The sequence below is a fragment of the Dendrobates tinctorius genome, unplaced genomic scaffold (assembly GCF_039654945.1).
Source record: "Dendrobates tinctorius isolate UK_male_01 unplaced genomic scaffold, ASM3965494v1 ptg000134l, whole genome shotgun sequence".
In the NCBI taxonomy this organism is placed as follows: Eukaryota; Metazoa; Chordata; class Amphibia; order Anura; family Dendrobatidae; genus Dendrobates; species Dendrobates tinctorius.
The window spans coordinates 9,456,467-9,477,093 of NW_027361802.1; the positions used below are offsets into that span (position 1 = coordinate 9,456,467).

Here is a 20,627-nt window from a genome sequence, read left to right on the forward strand (position 1 = left end):
CCACGCTACTTTTGGTGACTGTTCTGCATGTTAGTGGTTTGTTGTTATCCCGATTTTGTCCTATGTGTTTATACACTAGCATTTCGGTCCCAGGCCTCCTGAGAGAGGGGACAGTTTAGGGCAGGGGTCTCAAACACGCGGCCCCTGAGGCTGCTTCATGCGGCCTGCAGGTGTGGTGCCCTAGCCTGTAGCGCCACAAAATGTCTGCTTGTGTAATATAATTTATCTGTATTGCCAGCTATGGTGAGTGCCAAGTTCTCTGCGGTCATAACTGCAAAAACACATTTTACCAGATTCCTTTCTGGGAGATTGGGCACTATTTCGTGAATCAGGAAGTGTGCACAATCCCTCAGAGGGAAGGAGGTACTTCTGAGAGGTTTCCATGTGCGGCGCAGTGAAGATGTAGGAAGATGGAGGTCCGCAGGTAGACGAGAGGAGCATGCTCTCTCTGCCAGGACAAGCTGCACCAGGCAGGGTATCCGTCCCTAAGGCACAGAGACTTTCAGGGTCTGTGATAAACTGAAAGGCTGCTTGGTTTTCATATAACGAGCAGTGATGTGTTATTGCCCAGGAGTTCAGCTGCGCATAGAATCAGGGACACTGCTGCAAGAGAAAGTGTTTTCCACAGGATTCGAGCTGCATGTTCGCTGGAAGGGATCACGGATCCAGAAACTGTTTACCTTGGACCCCTGGGGTTCCAAAGAATCGCTAACCACAAGTATAATTGGCAGCATGAAGGCTACACAACCTCACAGCAGGGAAACTGAACCCTCACCAGGCAGGTCTGACCAACACCCTGTATGTGAACGGTATGGAAGTTTTTGGAACTGCAGTAAAAGGTACTACCTGATCATTACCATGTCTGATGCGGATTATTCTCTGCTGCACGATTCCTGCTCCAACTCCCTTGGGAGCCAGCCCTAGTTGGGAAGGGGTTAATCATCTGTCACTGTCCATCAACAACTAGCTACCAGGGACCCTCATCAGTGCCTAGCAATACCAGGCCGAACATCCCAACTGGCATCACAAACCTTTTTAGAATTTTATTATTAACCCCCCCACAATTGACAAAGACTGGCACGCGCCCCTGGTCAGACCTTACCAGCACTCGGACCCGCCGTGCACCAGTACTGTGACTGCAGTGGCCCTAACGGGGTGGCACACAGGCACTGTAGACCCCTTGGCAACCCTGCCCAGTTCAAAGGATCTGCTGATGGCAGCTTTTTATATCAACTGAATGTGCGTCTTTAGAAGTAAATGCAATTGAAATGATGTACCTCGGTTTGCTCTGGATGGGAAGGTGGAGGAGCAGCAGTGGCAGAACTGCGGGTCACAGGATGCAGGAGACAGCTGCCATGGCTAACCACTGTACCCGTTGCTACAGAGAAATGAAAATTCACAACTCTCCATGCCCATGGGAGTGGAGAGCAGTGAATATTCATCTCTCTTAAATAGAAAGCACAATAAGCGCAGCCGCCGGCTTCCTGCAGCTGCTGTGCAATCATGTGCCCGCTACTAAAAAGAATGAATATTCATTGCTGTACACACGTATGGGAGTGAAAAGCAGTGAACACTCATTCCCTTAAGTAGCGGGCACACGTGATCGCCCAGCAGCAGGAAGCCGGCTACTGTGCCTGCTATTAAAGAGCAATGATTATTCACTGCTCTCCACTTCTATAGTTCCAGGGTGGATTGCAGCGAGTATTTCGGCATCTGTCCTGTGCTTGTAAGCAGCGCATGACTTCACTGCCATGCCCTACTTACAAGCATAAATCAGCTGCTAGCATCAGACGCTGCAAGGGAGCGCAGGGAAGGTAAGTATAATAGTTTATGCTTTTCTGATGGGGGCCATGCATACCAGGACAGGAATGAGGGGGGCATGCATACCTGGATAGAGACGAGGGGGCCATGCATACCAGGACGGGAATGAGGGGGCCATGCATACCAGGATAGAGAAGAGGGGTCCATTCATACCTGGATTTGGGACATATATACCAGAATGGGGGATATTAGTACAGAATTGACCACATTTTTTGCGTCATTTTTTTTTCTTCTATTTTCCTCCTCTAAAACCTAGAGACATAACTACAATATGGGGACATGACTACAATATGGGGACCCGGATGGGGCTATAACTACAATATAGGGACATAACTACAATATGAGGACCTAGGAGGAAGCTTAACTACAATATGGGCACATAACTACAACATGAGTACGTGGATTGGGACATACAGTGCCTTGCGAAAGTATTCTGCTCCCTGGAACTTTTCAACCTTTTTCCACATATCATGCTTCAAACAAAGATACCAAATGTAAATTTTTGGGGAAGAATCAACAAGTGGAACACAATTGTGAAGTTGAACGAAATTTATTGGTTATGTTACATTTTTGTGGAAATTCAAAAACTGAAAAGTGGGGCGTACAATATTATTCGGCCCCCTCACTTTCAGTGCAGCAAACGCACTCCAGAAGTTCATTGTGGATCTCTGAATGATCCAATGTTGTCTTAAATGACTAATGATGATAAATATAATCCACCTGTGTGTAATCAAGTCTCCGTATAAATGCACCTGCTCTGTGATAGTCTCAGGGTTCTGTTTGAAGCACAGAGAGCATCATGAAGACCAAGGAACACAACAGGTCCGTGATACTGTTGTGGAGAAGTTTAAGGGTATGTGCACACTTTGCGGTTTCTGCTGTATTTCCGCAGCGGTTTTGGCTCTGCAGAAATGCAGCAGATTCCGCTGCATTGTACAGTACCTTTATTTCCTATGGAAATTTAAAAAAGCTATGCACATGCTGCATTTTTTTCCGCGTGGTTTTGCTGCGGTTTTCAAAACGCAGCATGTCAATTGTTTGGTGCAGAAACGCTGCAGTTTTACACCTCATCCATTATGAGGTGTAAAACCGCAGGGCAAAACCGCAGATAAACCGCAGGACTTTTGTTTTCTCTACAAAATCCGCAGAGACAAAAATCTATGTGTGCACATACCCTAAAGCCGGATTTGGATACAAAATGATTTCCAAAACTTTAAACATCCCAAGGAGCACTGTGCACTGAGAAGACTGATCAGTAAGAGAAATGTCTTTTACCACCTTTTTTTTCTGTTCTCCATGTTTGAATAAAATTTTGTATATTTTTCATTATTTAATGTGTAATTTGTCCATTGTTGGAATCTTTCCTTCTTTCCCCCCTATACTGCTTAATGTGACAATTGGTTGTAATTACATGTCCATCTTTGTACATCTGATCAATTTTTGAATTATAATGCTAATTCATCCTATTTTCTATATATCATTTACGACCAATGTATTGATATCTAGATGTCTGTCATATACTATTATGTTAGAGAAATGGTTATGTAGTGACTAGGGATGTTGGGCGCCTACCTGATCCCTTGAACTAGGGTGCGCTAGTCTATCCCTGTACTCCGGATTACCCCGGAAGGTGGAGACGCCAGGGTCACGTACCTTGCTATGCTCCCACCTTAAACCTTAGGCATCTTTCACACTTCAGTGTCAGTTAAAAGCCGCCAAAAGGACGGATAGCGGATCCGTTTTAGAACTGATGACAACGTATGGCACCCGTCCGGTTTTTTTTGACGGATCCGCCAAATGAAGAATGTTAAAGGAATCGCAGCGAGAGAGAGAGAGAGAGAGAGAGAGAGAGAGAGAGAGAGAGAGAGAGAGAGAGAGAGAGAAGAGTGTTAAAGGAATCGCAGCGTGGAAAAAGAGAGAGAGAGCGCAAGAGATTTTTTTTTTTTTGTCCGACACCCAGACAGAATTTCGGGTTAAATCAGTCTGGAGGATCCGCCGGCCAAAAAAACGTTGCAAGCTCCGTTTGGAAATATTTGAGGATGTTGACGGACAGCAACATTTTGGCGGATCCACACAAAAACGGATGGCAATCCGTCAAGATCCGCCAATAATGAAAGTCAATGGGGGAAAAAAATGGATCCGCAAAGAAAAATGGTGGATCCGTGTTTTTTTTTTTCAAAATCGGCGGATCTTGACTGATTGTCAAAAATGGAAGTGTGAAAGAGGCCTTATCTGTTCCCTGCCCCACCCAAGGAGATGTGAGGCTAAAGTGTATAGGATTACACTAAGCAGACAAACCAGGGTAGACAGGTATGAAAGAAAACTACAATCATACAAATATAATCACAAAACAACATAGTGGAACACAGGGGAGGGATAGGCAAGAGAAACCAAATAGTAGAGGATGAGGATAAGCAACCAAACCAACTCCACGCAGAAATCTCCTTAACAACTCTCCAATTTCTCACTCCAAACAATGAACTTCTCCTCCAACACCTAACCAGGAAGTAGAACAAATCACTGGCAATTCCAAAGTGCCAATGGCAAGCATATATACCAGAGGGGAGTGGCCAACAAAAAAAAGCTGAGGCAATTCAGGGTGGAGAGCTCCAGAGAAATGAACTGGATAACCATTGCAATGACAGAGCAAGGAAAAAACCTGCATAGGATGGTGAAGCAATTCTAATCAGTGCAGGACTTTGTGTGACTGGATGCTGTGATCTTCTGGCCCCTTTCTGTCGCGGTATCCCAGTGACAAATACTGCCAATATACAGCCATAGTTTCTTGTACAGCATGGCTCTAATTCTGAGGGAACAAGGTCATATTTATTAAAGGTCATGAATGAAGACTCATAACTGCCACAGGGGATTCATGTAAAGATCTATAGACTTAATATATCAAGAAACACAGTTTTATTAAATCAGCGTACAGATACAGGAGAGCAATAATCAGTATTGTGCTAAATAAGAAATGCTGTATTTCCTACATTTTAGTGAGAGTCCCTTTAAGCCTCTTAAGTAACAGATACAATCTGGAAATGATCCACACCAATCCCTGTTCAATAATTAAATGTGTACTAACATTTCAGTATATTACTGGTTTTTAATGCTTCTGAGCAGTGAGAGACGCTGACACCCTATGGCTTTCCAGCTGTTGGAATATTGAAGCTCTCAAAACGGCTTGCACAGCGTGACGAGAGCTGTATTTTCGTGACAGTTGGAAAGCTACATGTTGTCTGTCTACTATTATGATCTATATGTAAAAGCACATAATAATCCTAGGACAACATCTGCAAAAGTTGTGTGTGGGTATGTGTGGAGACAAGTTTGGGTGTTAGAAGAGTTCAATGAACTCAGAATATGAGTGTTAGCAATAATGGAGGGCACAAAAAAGTGTCTTGAAAATCCACAAGACTCCCCAGATTTTTAACTACTGTATGATGAATGTAGCGATCAATCTTTCTGAATTACATGCTAGAAGGAAATCCCAACATGCATGGTTCCATTCACACACCATGTCTAGAAGTTCAGCTTCCCATGAGAGCCTTGCCACTTTATGCAGGCTGACATTTTAGGTGGTGTGCCGAAGACCCTGCAGCACACTTATTCGGCTCCAGAAAATCTTTGTTCGAAATGCCTTGTTCATCCTTGGTAACACAGTGAAGTATACGAGGACTGAATGTCTCATCCAAACCTCCATTGTTTAAATACACCAACTGCAAAAGTAACATTTTCCTGAAATCTTCAAGTAACCATTTCCCGATTCCTAACCTCCAAAGTGGAGGCTTGACTTCATAAACTAAAGATATTAACTTGTAACAGGTTGAAATGACTTGGCCAGAAAGTGTTTAAAAGGAAATCTCATCTCCCCATCATCGTGTGTTAAATAAAAATCAGGAAAAAAAATCCCAGCAGATGTAATCATTGGGAAAAATAAATAAAAATCAATCTTGTCGTAGTCTTATTAAGTCGGAGGAGAATAGTTCACAGACTGCTAAAGAAAATATTGCACCATAAGTAATCCATACATAATGCAGAGAGCACAGTTAGTGACCTAGCAATGACAGCAGCCATTTTCTATATGAAGCAGCAAACCTAGACTGCTCAGCATTTCGGCAGCTGGATAAAAAACAGCCAATGAAGCTGAGCTCGGATTCGTATATAAGAGAGTCTTGCACCGGAGCGCGTTTTAGACGTTTACTTTCCTGGGTGTAGCTCTGCTTGTTTGCCTCACATACGCCATCGACCTCCATAGTGTTTGAGTGGTATCCCAGAAAATCAGTGCAGAGATCCCGGGATTCATTTCCTGTGCTTACAGCAGCTGTGTCCACACTTGTGACTTGTGGCGGTTCCGCGTGAGGTTGTTCATTGTGCAGCTGGTGAATCAAGCCGAGTACATGTCGCCTAGAAAGTAATACATGTACATTTTATTATTATTTTATTGAAATAGGTCCAAAATTTTGTGCAGTCAGTAATGTTTCAGGTGATGACACTGGCACCGCACAGGCTCAGTGTACAGCAGTGAAGCAAGGTGGCATATAATGTATTCATTTAATCTAATGCAACCATACACCATCCCCTCGGGCCAAAGTGACTACTTTAGAATATTACTAGTCTTCTCTGTGGAGCCCTGTGCGGCTTCTCACCCTCCCTCTACGCATCAAATCCTCTTTGGCCAAAATCACTAGATGATTAGACTACTATTCTTCTCTGTGGAGCTGTGTCTGGCTTCTGCTCAACCTCCCTGTACAGATCACATTCCCTCTCTAGCCAGTCACTGGTTGTTTAAGCTACTATTCTTCTCTGTGGAGCTGTGTCCTGTTTCTGTGGCTTCTTCTCATCATCCTCGTACACATCAAATCCTCTCTGGCCAAAATTACTAGATGATTATACTACTATTTTTCTGTGTAGCTATGACAAACTTCTGTGGCTTCTGCTCAACCTCCCTGGACAGATCACATCCCCTCTAGCCAAAGTCACTGGTTGTTTAGGCTACTCTGTGGAGCTGTGTCCTGTTTCTGTGGCTTCTTCTCATCATCCTCATACACATCAAATCCTCTCTGGCCAAAATCATTAAGTGATCACTAATTGACTAGACTATTCTTCGCTGTGGAGCCGTGTCTTGTTTCTGTGGGTTCTGCTCACTGTCCCTGTACACATCACATCTTCTCTGGCCAAAATCACTAGCTGCGAATATTACTACTCTACTCTGTGGAGCAATGTCCTACTTCTTCTCATGCTCCCTGGCTAGATTATATGCCCTCTTGCCAAAATCACTAGCTGTGAATATTACTACTCTACTCTGTGGAGCAATGTCCTACTTCTTCTCAAGCTCCCTGGCCACATCTCATGCCCTCTGGCCAAAATCACTAGCTGTGAACATTACTACTCTGTGGAGAAATGTCCTACTTCTTCTCAAGCTCCCTGGCCACATCACATGCCCTCTGGCCAAAATCACTAGCTGTGAATATTACTAGTCTTCTCTGTGGAGCTGTGTCCTGCTTCTGCTCTCCCTTGATGGCCATGCCCCATATGATGTGACCACTCACAGCTAGTGGATGAGCCTTGCCTCCTGAATCCAGAGTTGTGTTAGGCTCACCAGTAACATTCCCTTCAAAGCTTAGGTAGGAAATCTCTGTACACTCTGCTTTGAATGGACTGCAGCAGAAAGCAAGTAGCTGGAGGTCTCTTGACTACATGTGACAGCTCAAGAACAGTGCAGAATTTTAACAGCAAGTAAATTATGAATTTGTCATTTTTCATATGCTTTACGATGTTTTAATAATTTGTCTACCCCCGCCCTCCCCCCCCCCCAAAAAAAAAAAAAAACCTTTAACATCCGCTCTATATGCAATTTCTATACAATATTTGCATGAGATTTGCAGGTAAACACACTGTTTTCACCATCCTAAGGGAAAATACAGTACAGCTGCCCTATGTTAGTGTCCTTTGTCTAAGAAGCAAAACAGTATCTTCACTTACTCCTAAAAATGTTTATCTTTGCACTTTTTTTTTTTTTTTTTAATAGTAGAAATATTTTAACATATACCACACTAAAGGCTGATGTGGACATAGCCAAAATCGGTTTCCTTTCTTGTTCTTAGTGCTTCTTCAAAACCAATCCCCAATCAAGTTAAATGAATTTAAAAAAGTTAGGAGGAATAATAAAATATATAATATAATATGAGAAGGAAATGAGAACACATTAACGGGAACCTGTCACCAGTTTTGTCCTGTGTCAACTAAAACTGTGGCCTTAATCAGCACCTGTGCTGCAGTCCATCAATGGTTATATAACCTCCTGACTCCACCTGTATACCCCCCAAAAAGCTGAAGTTCTCCAGCGCTGAATGTTAAGCCTGTCGGTCCAGTCTGATGGGCCTGGTTCCTGCGCACTGTGTTCTGTCCTGTTGCGGGCAGAGCTGAAAACATAAGCGTGAATACAGCGTGGGAGACATTCATAAGACGTTTTGGGTGTGCACATGGGGAATCAGGGGTTTTTATAATTATTGATGGACTGCAGCACATGCGCTAATGAGGGTCATAGTTTTAGTTGACACAGAACAAAACTGGTGACAGATTCCCTTTAAAAAAAAACAAAAAAAAAAAAAAAACACATTATATTTGATGTTCTTGTTTAAAAAAAAATCAATTAAAAAGTATTTTAAGTTTGGAGTGCCTCTGGTATATCTGCCTTCACTGGAAACCAGAATACTTCATCTATCGATGGAAATAAAAACAAATACCATACATAAGAGAATACATCTCATACTTGGAGCCATGTTATTTTTACATGTGGCTCATAAGCCAGAGGCATCTTCCAGGAATGGCCGTCCACTGTTCCGTTCTAGCGGAAACAACGGCTTGTGCTGGTCACATTGTCAGGGCAGCGAGCTGGGAATGATTGCTGCAGAGCTGCTGGGGAGCCATCTGCTTACACAGATAACAAGAACTTTTCTATGTTAATGCCAGCCTAACACTGAGGACATTGGCAGCACCATAAATTGCAAGGTTAGACACGCTTTCATTCTTGGAGTGTACCACACTGTTTCCTGGGAGAAACAAAGATTTACAGGTTGGTTTGTTGGAAAGGCAGACAGACATGACACAGCACGCATATGATTTTCACTGGATCGGGGACACAGGCATTTATAAAAAGGTACAGAGGAGTGAAACCTTGTAGTCCAGTTCTGGATCCGACGAAAATCTACATAGGAAGATGGACAGTGCCTACATGGTGGCTCAGGTGGCTAACTGGCAACCAGAAAAAGCATGGCTTGCCACAGATGTTGCCAAGCTCCGAAGGATATATAGGGCTTGCTGTAGATTGCATCTGCCACGTGTGAATATGGCCTAGTAAAACTCAGGGACAGCTTTGGTTAGCAGTTCTCAGTTATGGCTAATAGAGGGGCATGAGGATAGCAATTGTCCTCACAAGGGTAGGCTCACACGAGCGTATAGAAAAAAAAAAAATCATTCAGTTTCATGCAGAAAACTCAGATTTTTTTTTTCACTTGTCTTGTATGCAGGTTGTTTTGTACAGCAGCAGCTAGTAATAATTTACAAGACCATTTACAGTTTCCTATGTTACAGAATTGAAATGTAGCCGTTAGATGCTACACCATCTTTCTGTATAGCATCCGATTTAGTTTTTTGTGCACCCATAGACTTGAATGTGCAAATCTCATCTGTTTTACACAAGAAACTAGTCAATGCTGCAATTTTTTTCCCAAGCAAATTCGGACAGTGAGAAGCGGGGGAAAAAAAATTGTATATCTGCACTGCCCCACTGAATAATATCGGTCAGAGGGCTGTCCGTTTTTTTTTTTTTTTCACGAACTGCACTAGGACCGTGAATGGGCCCTGCGGCAAAGACTTTAATCTCAAAGTTACTTTTGTTTCTTCATACAGCAATGATCTGTTTTAGGCTCGGTTCATATTTTCCACCCAAATCTGTTAATTCTTGGCTGGAATAGTGAAACAAATTATCATCTATTCACAGAATGGGTGATAATTTATTGATCGGTGGGAATCCAACTGCTGGGACCTGCATCTACTGGAAGAACAGGGCATTTTTATCCACATAAGAATGGATCGGCAGTGCACAAGCACATCCATTCATTTCCTATTGAGCTGCCAAACGCTGAGCTCAGCTTTTTCGGCAGCCCCACAGAGAACGAATGAAGTAGTGGTGGGCATCCGACCTGCCGTTCCATTTTGTAACAAGGATACAAATTTCCCATTCTACCGATCAGTAAGGTGTCACTTATCCACTGAATAAGTGATAAAAAGAGTTTTCTGGTGAATTAAAGTATATTAGAAAACAAGTTTTGCATATTTGAATACTTGCTTAAAATATTAGAATATTAACATAATTCACAAAAGGTTAAAAGGGGTTGTCCACTACTAGGACAACCCCTTCTTGATTAAAATGTTTGGCCACCATAAAATAATAAAGCTTATACTCACCTTCCATGCTGGCGCCATTCCCGCTGTGTCGGCACTCGCACTGTGTTGTGACACGTGACGCCGGCACACAATGAGCACTAGCGTCATTGTCCCCACCTTCGGACATGAAGAGGAAGTCCGGGCTGCAGCTGATCTCTGACTTCCTCTTCCTGCTCAGTTCGACAGGAGACTGGTACAGCGACGCCAGTGCTGTTTGGGCGTCGGCGTCACAACAGCATCACGGGAGGTCCAGGAGTATAAGGGTCCCGTCACACCAAACAATGCACCAACGATCCCAACAACGATACGACCTGGTCAGGATCGCTGGTGCATCGCTACATGATCGCTGGTGAGCTGTCAAACAGGCAGCTCTCACCAGCGATCAGGACCTGCGAGGACGCTGGTATCCAAGGTAAATAAATATCGGGTAACTAAGCGCATGCGTCGCTTAGTTACCCGCTGTGTACATTGGATACCAGCGTGCTCGCGCTGGTATCCAAGGTAAATATTGGGTAACTAAGCGTGTGCAGCACTTAGTTACCCGCTGCTTACCTTGGATACCAGCTCCCAGAGCGAGTACGCTGGTATCCAAGGTACACAGCGGGTAACTAAGTGCCGTGCGCGCTTAGTTACCCGATATTTATCTTGGATACCAGCTCCCAGCGTCTGCTTACAACACTTGGAGCTGGCTGATTGTTAGTCTCCCGCTGCCACACGCAGCGATGCGTGCTGGCCAGCGGGAGACCAACGATCAAAAAATGGCCCAGAACGTTCCTGCAAGCTCAGCGATACCCGGCGGAGGGGCCGGTTGCTGATGCGTGCCACACACAGCGAGATGACGGATGCGTCACAAAATCAGCAATCTCGCTGTGTGTGATGAGGCCATAAGCTTTATTATTTTATGGGGGCCAAGCGAGGGGTATGAGAAGAAGTTGTCCAAGTAGTGGACAACATCTTTAAAAGGAGTTGACTCTTTTTACCTACTTTTTACTTAAAGAATGTCCCAGCTTTCTGTTTAGCAGAGGGTGATGTGATCCTGAAAATTGCCAGTTTGGACCAATGGCATTTGTCTGTTGCTGGCCCGAGAAGTGGAATGAAGCTGGAGGGATCCAGCTATTAGGCCAACTTCAGAGCAGTGAAATCAAACTTGAAAGCACAGAGCCTGCTAGTGGCACACTCTCTTCTCCTAGGTAATCGGCCACTCCCAGATCTGCAGGTGGCCAATAACCTAGGCAATGAGCTGTACACTAGAGAATTACAAATTTTTTTCCATTAGAAAATTGAAAGACAAGCAACTTAACAACTGGAGACTACTCTTTTAACCTACACATCATTAAACAATAAGTTTTCCATCATTATATCTAACCTCTCAAAGACAAGACCTAACCCACCTGTGACACCACAGAGCTTCATGTCCCGGATAAGACTCTATAAGATCTCTACTAAGTTCCAGTTCTTCTTCTATCCAAAGAGGAAGATCCGTCCGTGGAACCTCCTCTTCTCTGGGAAGACTTACACTGCTTAGGTTTTCGCAGTCCATTTGTGCTCTGGAAAGTAAAGACTTCAGCAAAAACTGCCGATAATGGAAACCACTGTGGTCTGATACATGCGTGGAAACCCAGTGTTTCGTGGAAGACAACTCATCTACGAGAAGCTGAAAACAAGAAAAGAAATGAAATTATTGTTTATTTCCTGCAGACCCTTAATTGTGGCAGTTAAATATAGGATTCCATAGCTCAATGGGAATGAAAAGAGTTGCCTAAATCAGGCGCACGCTGAGAACAATTAGGAAGCTGAAATCACACACACTGACATCTAGTTTATCTTCAAATTGCTGACAAAGGATTACAATGGCACCAAACCACAGATACAAAAGGACCCTCAATTAGGACATGTCTCATTACTAATTACATTATTTGCATATTTTATTCTTCCATCATATTCTTTTAAGGTGGCATTATCACCCCTGATATACACAGATCATGTATTGCACATGGAGCACTCTAGACAAAGGCTGAGCTGCCAAGTTCTCAATTGTGAGAAGAAACCCACAGTACACACAATAGGGAATGTTGTATGGACTGATCAAAGATGATATAATATCTAAGTATTGAAGAATAAAAATAAATGTACGTAAATAGCTTTAATGCAAATGTTAGGAGATGGCAGTTCTGAAATCCAAACACAGCAAAATTCACAAAGTCCTTCTTTACTCGACAGATCACTCAAATAATATCAGAAACTGACGGGCAAACTGAGGGCTACTTTACAATGAAAAGACTACAACATAGCATAAGGTAAAAAAAGCAAAGCTGAAATAATATAACACTTAAGGCTTGAGTAGTTAATGAGACCATTTACAGTGAAGATGCCTATATCCAGCAGCCATCTTCCCTGTCACCTCCATATATGAAAGCTCTGGCGAGCAATCATGAATGATCAACTTGGGGGAGAGAAGTAAGGCGCCCCCAGATAGCTCAGGAAGCGGGTAACAATATCAGGTGTAGAAATTTAAACTGCTCAATCCAGCTCTCACTCGCCATCATCTGTTGAAGGAGAGTAGTGAGACCCCCATCACACAGTCTAGGAGTTCCTAATAGCATAAAATGCACTACAGACATTGAGGCAGATTTATTAAGGTTGTAGCGGTAAATCATGCACAATTTATTGAAATGTTTCTGTGTCTAAATAAATTTGGTGCCATTTGGAAAATTAAATCTTCACCTACTATGAGCATATGCAGAACTACACCAAAATATGTGATATTTTCAGACGTTAGGCTTGATAATTCAGTGTTTGTAGGTTACTGTGCACAATCCTGCTGACAGGTTCCCTTCAGACACTGTCAGGTCGGCGCCATTATGCTGATTAAAATGATATGGGTTGATGAAATCCGTCTTGTGGTTGTTGTTCTATTTTCAATTTTTAGTTAATGGTATACCCGGGACGGCCTGTGGGGGTCTTCATGTAGTGCTCTGATTAGGTATTCAAAATGCAGCCTGCTGACAGGTCACTGATCCCTCACTGACCTGCAGGCTAGTTTACATAAATACCTATACATACATAAGAAAAAAAAACCCTTCGGCAGGCAGGTGCAGAGTTTTTCAGGAGATCACCGAGAGCTGCTACTTGGAGGAGGAAATTATTTTTTTCTTCTCCAGCAAGATGGTGCCGCTAACACCTGCGCAATAGCAGCTATCGGATCTCTATACACACACCGATAGCTGCTACTGCGCAGGCGCCAATTTCAAATGGATTTTTTTTTTGTACTTGCTCAATAACAAAATATAGTTATTACTAGGACACTAAATATGTGCCACGGCCGGCACCTGCCTGCAGAAGGGTTTTTTGTTTTTTTCTTCAGTATGTACACATATTCATTATGTAAACCAGGGGGCAAATCAGTGAGGGATCAGTGACCTGTCAGCAGGCTGCACTATGAACACAAGTGAAAAAGCAACGTAAGAAACCATAGCCAGCTCACCAACCAAGTCTGCAGGTGCATGGAACTTCATCTTGATGGGACAAGAGGTCTAGAAAAAATGGTGATGTTCCAGTTCCTTAAAAATCGTCATACTTTATTAATCCAACATGGAAATACAGCAATAAAACTTCTTTGAAAGGCTGGCGTCACACTAGAGAGGAATACGGACGAGTGAGAGGCGTTAAAAAAAAAAAAAACAAAAACACATTGCACACGGACCAATGATTCTCTATGGGGTAGCTCCCAACAGCCGTATTTTTGTCGCGTATTTTATATGGTCCGTGCCAATCGCAGCATGCTGCGATTGTCAGCGTACTACGACCATAGTACGCCAATGCAAGTCTATGGGTGCGCAAAAAATACGCATTACACAAGGACCACACGTGTGACTTGCGAGAAATATGCAAGACTTTTCCTGGTGACAGGAAATGGGCCAATCCATCATCAGGAAGCTTAGACATGCAAATTAGCTCAAAAAGCACTCCAGACATCCAGGAAGTATGCCTCCACGGAGTCCTGCAGCATCATGTCTAGCCACATTAATGTTGAGCTCCTAATTGTGTTGGTCCAGGAAAGGCCCGAACTTTGGGACCAACGGTATGCCCATTATTCTGACCGGGGCCGCAAAGAGGCGTCATGGAGGCGCATCTGTGTGCACATGTTCCCAGACTATGCCCAACGGCCATGTGAGGAGCAACAACAAATTCGTAAGTAATTGCCATTTTTACCAATCAGCGTAAAGGCCAGAAGTGAGCTTTTTGAAATATAGCCCCTACAATCCTATACTGTGTATGTGGGTATCCCTGTTTGCTAAAGAAAAATGTAGCTAAAAACCACCCCCTACTAGGCCACGTGACTATGTGAAATGTTAGGAATATTGCTTGGCACAATTCACAAAGGTTACAGTCCCTTTTCACTTCACATTGCAGTTGAGGATGTGATGAGACGCTGGCGCAGCATCCGCGACCAGTACCGGTGGGAAAGACAGCAGAGGGCCAGGAGTAGGGCAGCAGGACCGACCAAGCGGAAATACATCTATTTTGACCGCTTGGCATTTTTGGCACCCAGTATGGATCTCAGACCATAAGTACAGACATCACACCACATGACACATATGCTTTTTAGGGTCAGAGCAACATTTTATTTTTTGTACATTTCCTAACAGAACTCAATCCAACCTCACAGAGAGGGAGACAGGGTCGGATATAGAGCCCATTATAGACACGGATGGGGGATGTGAAGAGGTGGCTAGCCCATCTTCTGAACAGAGCTTTTTCAACCCCCAAGCTCCACCAGCATCAGGCCCAGCATCAAGTTCTGCACCTGGTCCAGACCCAGCAGAGCCACCAGCAGCCAGCAACTTAGAAGATCCTGGCAACAGCAGCAGCCCTACTGGCCGTGTTGAGGGGTCCCCCCAGCCTGCAGCCGTAGGCCGCCGTGGGAGACGGAGAAAGGACAACACCGCCTCTGATACCCGAAGGCACGTAGACACAGGTGTCCTAAATTACCTGTCCAGGGCTGCTCAAGATGAGGGTGAAGAGGCATATTCCCGAAGCCTGGCCCGGTACCTCCGTCCCCTACCTCGTGAGGTGAGGTTACGTGTGCGAGGATCCATTCAGATCCTAATTGATGCATGCACACACCTCAATAACCCAGATGAGTTGTTTGAGTATCTTGAGAGGTGGCAGCTCTCAACCCGTAACCATCTCCGCCTTGTCCGACAACCAGCTGTGCATGCTCAATTAGGATCTGAGTGTCCGCATGTACGTGTGCCTTCACCTCCACCCATTCCCCCCAAACCAACCTTGGCAACAACATGGCCAAATGGCAGCCTATAACCAACCTGCCCAATATGGCCACTTGTACAGACCTGGTGTTGGAGGCTGGCCCCAACCTGGGTTTGCATGACATGGTCATATTGGGGGATATGATGGACGTGGCTACAATCAGCCACAGGATTTTAAATCGACAATATCCTTATGGTCTCTTTGGTGCGCAACTGCAGGAACATGGCCACATATTCCCACAGGGCCAAGATCATCCACCCCAACAGGGTGATGGTCAAGCTGGGCACCCCAACCCTCAACAAAGAGAGGAAGGCCTCCCGCCATCACCTCCGCCAAGCTACCAGCAGTTATAAAATACAAAATTGTTTTATTTTTTGTTTTTGTTGGTAATTATCATTTATTGTTACCTATTTGGGTGTCCAAATATGCAAATGTTATATACAGAAAAGGCTAAATGGCCTGGGCAATATCTGCCATATAAAATATGGTAAACAGTATTCTAACCTATTTTTTGCATTTATAAAATATTTGAAAATGCATCTTTGGCCCTCTTCTTGAATTATTTTAGGCATTCGAATAAGTAAGTCAACTTTATCACATAAACCGACCACACACAACATAGAACAAAAAATAACATTATATTCACACACATAAGAACATCACAACATAGATACAGCCTGATCTTGCCAGGTAGTAGCACCCTGAGGTGAAACAAAATACTGGGTGAACACATCACGTACTTTGAGTCCTGAGAGAGGACGCCGTAAAGGGAGCACATGTGGCCTAGGCCTATCCCCATTGTCCACCACACCTTCAGTGACATCAGATGAGGAGCAATCATGTAGTCTAGTGAAGTTATGGAGGACCATACAAGCTTTGATGACCTCATTGACATTGGCTTCACTCAGCTGAATGGCAGACTGGAGGACATGCCATTTGGCACAAAGAATGCCGAAGGCGCACTCCACCAGTCTCCGGGCACTTGAAAGGCGCAAATTAAAAATCCTGCGCTGGTGGTCAAGGTTTCTGTGCGTTATGGCCTCATGACATGCCTGGTCAATTGGAAGGCTTCATCCCCCACTAGGACATAAGGCACCGCTTCTTGATTTGAGCCTGGTAGCTGACGTGGTGGTGGTAGGTCTAACAGGTTATTGCGCAGCCGCTGACCCATAATGGAAGAATTGAAGACTCGAGAGTCTCCAGTTGTTCCATAAGCCCCAATGTCTACAATTATAAATCTGTAGTTACTGTCAACCAGAGCCAACAAAACTACAGAAAAATATTGTTTATAATTATAGAATTGGGACCCTGAGTTCGGCGGCCTACGCACACGAATGTGCTTCCCATCCAGGGATCCAATACAATTGGGGAATTGGCAGTGCAACTCAAATCCCCTGGCAATCCTCAACCAGTCTCCCATCTTGGGCTCTGGCATGACCAGATGATGAATTCTGGACCAGATGTCAGAACATGTAGCACGCACGATGCCGTATATTGTCAATCGCCCAAATCAAAAACTCCAGATGGAGTGCTGCATAAGAAAGGCCAGTTGAGAGGAACCTACAATTAAACAAATGTAGAAAATATATACATTGAAATACATGCTCAAGGATGCACACATTACATATAGATCACCAGAATAGTGTGTAAGTAAGAAGCTAGGCGAACAATACATATACACATGTACCACGGCTAGGTAATGTGGAATAACACATCAAGGTGTTCTAAGTTTTAGAGCATATATTTCTTACCAATTCATAATGCTTCTTGGCCAAAAAGGGGTTACTGAGTAACAGAATTATTTGAGAAACTAATCATCTACATACATTCTGTAGCTGAGAAATACATACCGTAACGTAAAGAGAAGGCGCTCCTCCGCAGAGATACATTTGCGCATCCGGATGTCCTGGAAGGTGATCCCTGGGCACACCGTCTCCAACAAAACATCAAAAGGTAGAAACGGTCATCCGACAATAGAGGAAAAACTTGTCACGATGTGTCCTCAGAGCTGCATAAAGCCTGTGAAAATGGCCTTTAGTGAGGCGTTGTCTCAAATGCGGATGCACCCATGTTCGTCTCCTCCTCCTCGGATCCACAATCACTGGGTATGGCTGGCCAAAGCGGCGGGACAAAACCCAGTTGAAGAGAACACGGTCAGTTGGGGTGAACTGAAGTGTGTCTGACATGTTTGCTAACAACCACCAAGACACCAACACAAGCACAGCACCAAAATGGGCAGATTGGAGGTTGCCACCTGATGTTGAGGCAATAAATAGGGTTGGTGCTGATTTAAATTATGTGCAGGCCTCAAAACCATTAAATGTCCATTTTGCAAGGTTGCGAGAAAAAAAACGCTATACGGATCACATACGGATGCTTACATGAGAAAAATACGCAGCCACACCCTGACAACAGATGACATGCGGAGCACTATTTAGGGACCATTTATGCGTATTATGGCCATACAATACGGTCCGTATTTTTCTACGTTGTGTGTGACTCCAGCCAAAGGGTGAACCTCAGGAGTTAAAGCAACGCGTTTCCATCGAACAGATCTTTATCAAAGCTCTAAAGATCTCTTCCAGATAGAAACGCGTAGCTTTAACTATTGGGGTTCACCCTAAGAAGTTTTATTACTGTATTTCAATGTTGGATTAATAAAGTATGAAGATTTTTAAGGAGCTGGAACACCACCATCATTTTTTGCATTATGAATACCTCACCGCCCATCCAAGCCCGCCCCGGGGAACAGACATATCATAATCATACTGCAGTAATGCAGTTCCAATTTTCTAGAAGTACCATTCTAAACAATCCAGAGTGCAGCTTTGTATTTTCTTAGAATTATGTTAGCTGGCACCTATTCAGACTAATTGGGATGTGCTGGTCAGTATTTCTGTTTGCATCATTGAAATCAGATTTGTGGCAGCTCTTAATGAATCAGGTTTTGTCTCAATCTAAAAAGCCAATACGGCCAGTCTTGATGACTCGGGGCCATTATCTCTGAAATGTTGGCGCATACCTGCTTGCAATCATGTCGCCAGGCTGCACTTCATGCATCGCTTGAGGGGTTCTTTAACACCTATTTGGTCCAGCACAGTGAATAACGTAACATTTAAAAAGCAAAACAGGGTCAAAATTACAGTTTTGTTTATATTGCTTCCCAAAAAGTTCATAAAAGTTTCTTAATAAGTTATACATGTACACTCAAATGATTCTACTGGCAATAACAACTCATCCCGAAAAAGGAAAAGCAGTATCTGATGCAACTAGGTCACTGAAAAATGTTATGGCTTAAGTCCTCAAGATCAAAAATGACTGCCGATTGGCTAGTATGCAGCTGATCGGTGGTCATTTAACAATAGCGATAAACCCAGCATTAGGAAATCGCATTTTGAAGGGGTTTGTCTGGGTTGAAAAACACCATTCACAGTTGTGGCCAAAAGTATTTACACCCCTGCAATTCTGTCAGATAATACTCAGTTTCTTCCTGAAAATGATTGCAAACACAAATTCTTTGGTATTATTATCTTCATTTAATTAAGAGAATGAAGCAAAAAGCAAAACATTGATCATTTCACACAAAACTCCAAAAATGGGCCAGACAAAAGTATTGGCACCCTCAGCCTAATACTTGGTTGCACAACCTTTAGCCAAAATAACTGCGACCAACCTCTTCCGATAACCATCAATGAGTTTCTTACAATGCTCTGCTGGAATTTTAGACCATTCTTCTTTGGCAAACTGCTCCAGGTCCCTGATATTTGACGGGTGCCTTCTCCAAACTGCCATTTTTAGATCTCTCCACAGGTGTTCTATGGGATTCAGGTCTGGACTCATTGCTGGCCACCTTAGAAGTCTCCAGTGCTTTCTCTCAAACCATTTTCTAGTGCTTTTTGAAGTGTGTTTTGGGTCATTGTCCTGCTGGAAGACCCATGACCTCTGAGGGAGACCCAGCTTTCTCACACTGGGCCCTACATTATGCTGCAAAATTTGTTGGTAGTCTTCAGACTTCATAATGCCATGCACACGGTCATGCAGTCCAGTGCCAGAGGCAGCAAAGCAACCCCAAAACATCAGGGAACCTCCGCCATGTTTGACTGTAGGGACCGTGTTCTTTTCTTTGAATGCCTCTTATTTTTCCTGTAAACTCTATGTTGATGCCTTTGCCCAAAAAGCTCTACTTTTGTCTCATCTGACCAGAGAACATTCTTCCAAAACGTTTTAGGCTTTTTCAGGCAAGTTTTAGCAAACTCCAGCCTGGCTTTTTTATGTCTCGGGGTAAGAAGTGGGGTCTTCCTGGATCTCCTACAATACGGTCCCTTTTCATTCAGACGCCGACGGATAGTACGGGTTGACACTGTTGTACCCTCGGACTGCAGGGCAGCTTGAACTTGTTTGGATGTTAGTCGAGGTTCTTTATTCAACATTCGCACAATCTTGCGTTGAAATCTCTTGTCAATTTTTCTTTTCCGTCCACATCTAGGGAGGTTAGCCACAGTGCCATGGGCTTTAAACTTCTTGATGACACTGCACACGGTAGACACAGGAACATTCAGGTCTTTGAGATGGACTTGTAGCCTTGAGATTGCTCATGCTTCCTCACAATTTGGTTTCTCAAGTCCTCAGACAGTTCTTTGGTCTTCTTTCTTTTCTCCATGCTCAATGTGGTACACACAAGGACACAGGACAGAGGTTGAGTCAACTTTAATCCATGTCAACTGGCTGCAAGTGTGATTTAGTTATTGCCAACACCTGTTAGGTGCCACAAGTTACAGGTGCTGTTAATTTCACAAATTAGAGAAGCATCACATGATTTTTCGAACAGTGCCAATACTTTTGTCCACCCTCTTTTTTATGTTTGGTGTGGAATTATATCCAATTTGGCTTTAGGACAATTCTTTTTGTGTTTTTTCATTTAAGACAAATTAAATGAAGATAATACCAAAGAATTTGTGTTTGCAATCATTTTCAGGAAGAAACTGAGTATTATCTGACAGAATTGCAAGGGTGTCAATACTTTTGGCCACAACTGTAGTGGCAGTAAAGTGAGCAGATCCAGATCAGTGTTCTTTACAAAGTTATTT

The 20,627-nt window shown here is 43.6% G+C and overlaps 1 protein-coding gene across 1 annotated transcript in view; it reads right to left on the reverse strand.

Moving 5' to 3' along the window:
• Positions 1 to 4,717: 4,717 nt before the first annotated feature.
• The window catches only part of PTAR1 (protein prenyltransferase alpha subunit repeat containing 1), an 83,643-nt gene continuing 67,733 nt past the window's right edge, over positions 4,718 to 20,627 (reverse strand). Inside the window, exons 6-7 of the mRNA XM_073543718.1 lie at positions 11,661 to 11,923; positions 4,718 to 6,225 (exon numbers count right to left, since the gene is read on the reverse strand). Of these exons, the coding sequence (XP_073399819.1) occupies positions 5,868 to 6,225; positions 11,661 to 11,923 (621 nt within the window). The 3' untranslated portion in view covers positions 4,718 to 5,867. The remainder of the gene's footprint in view (positions 6,226 to 11,660; positions 11,924 to 20,627) is intronic.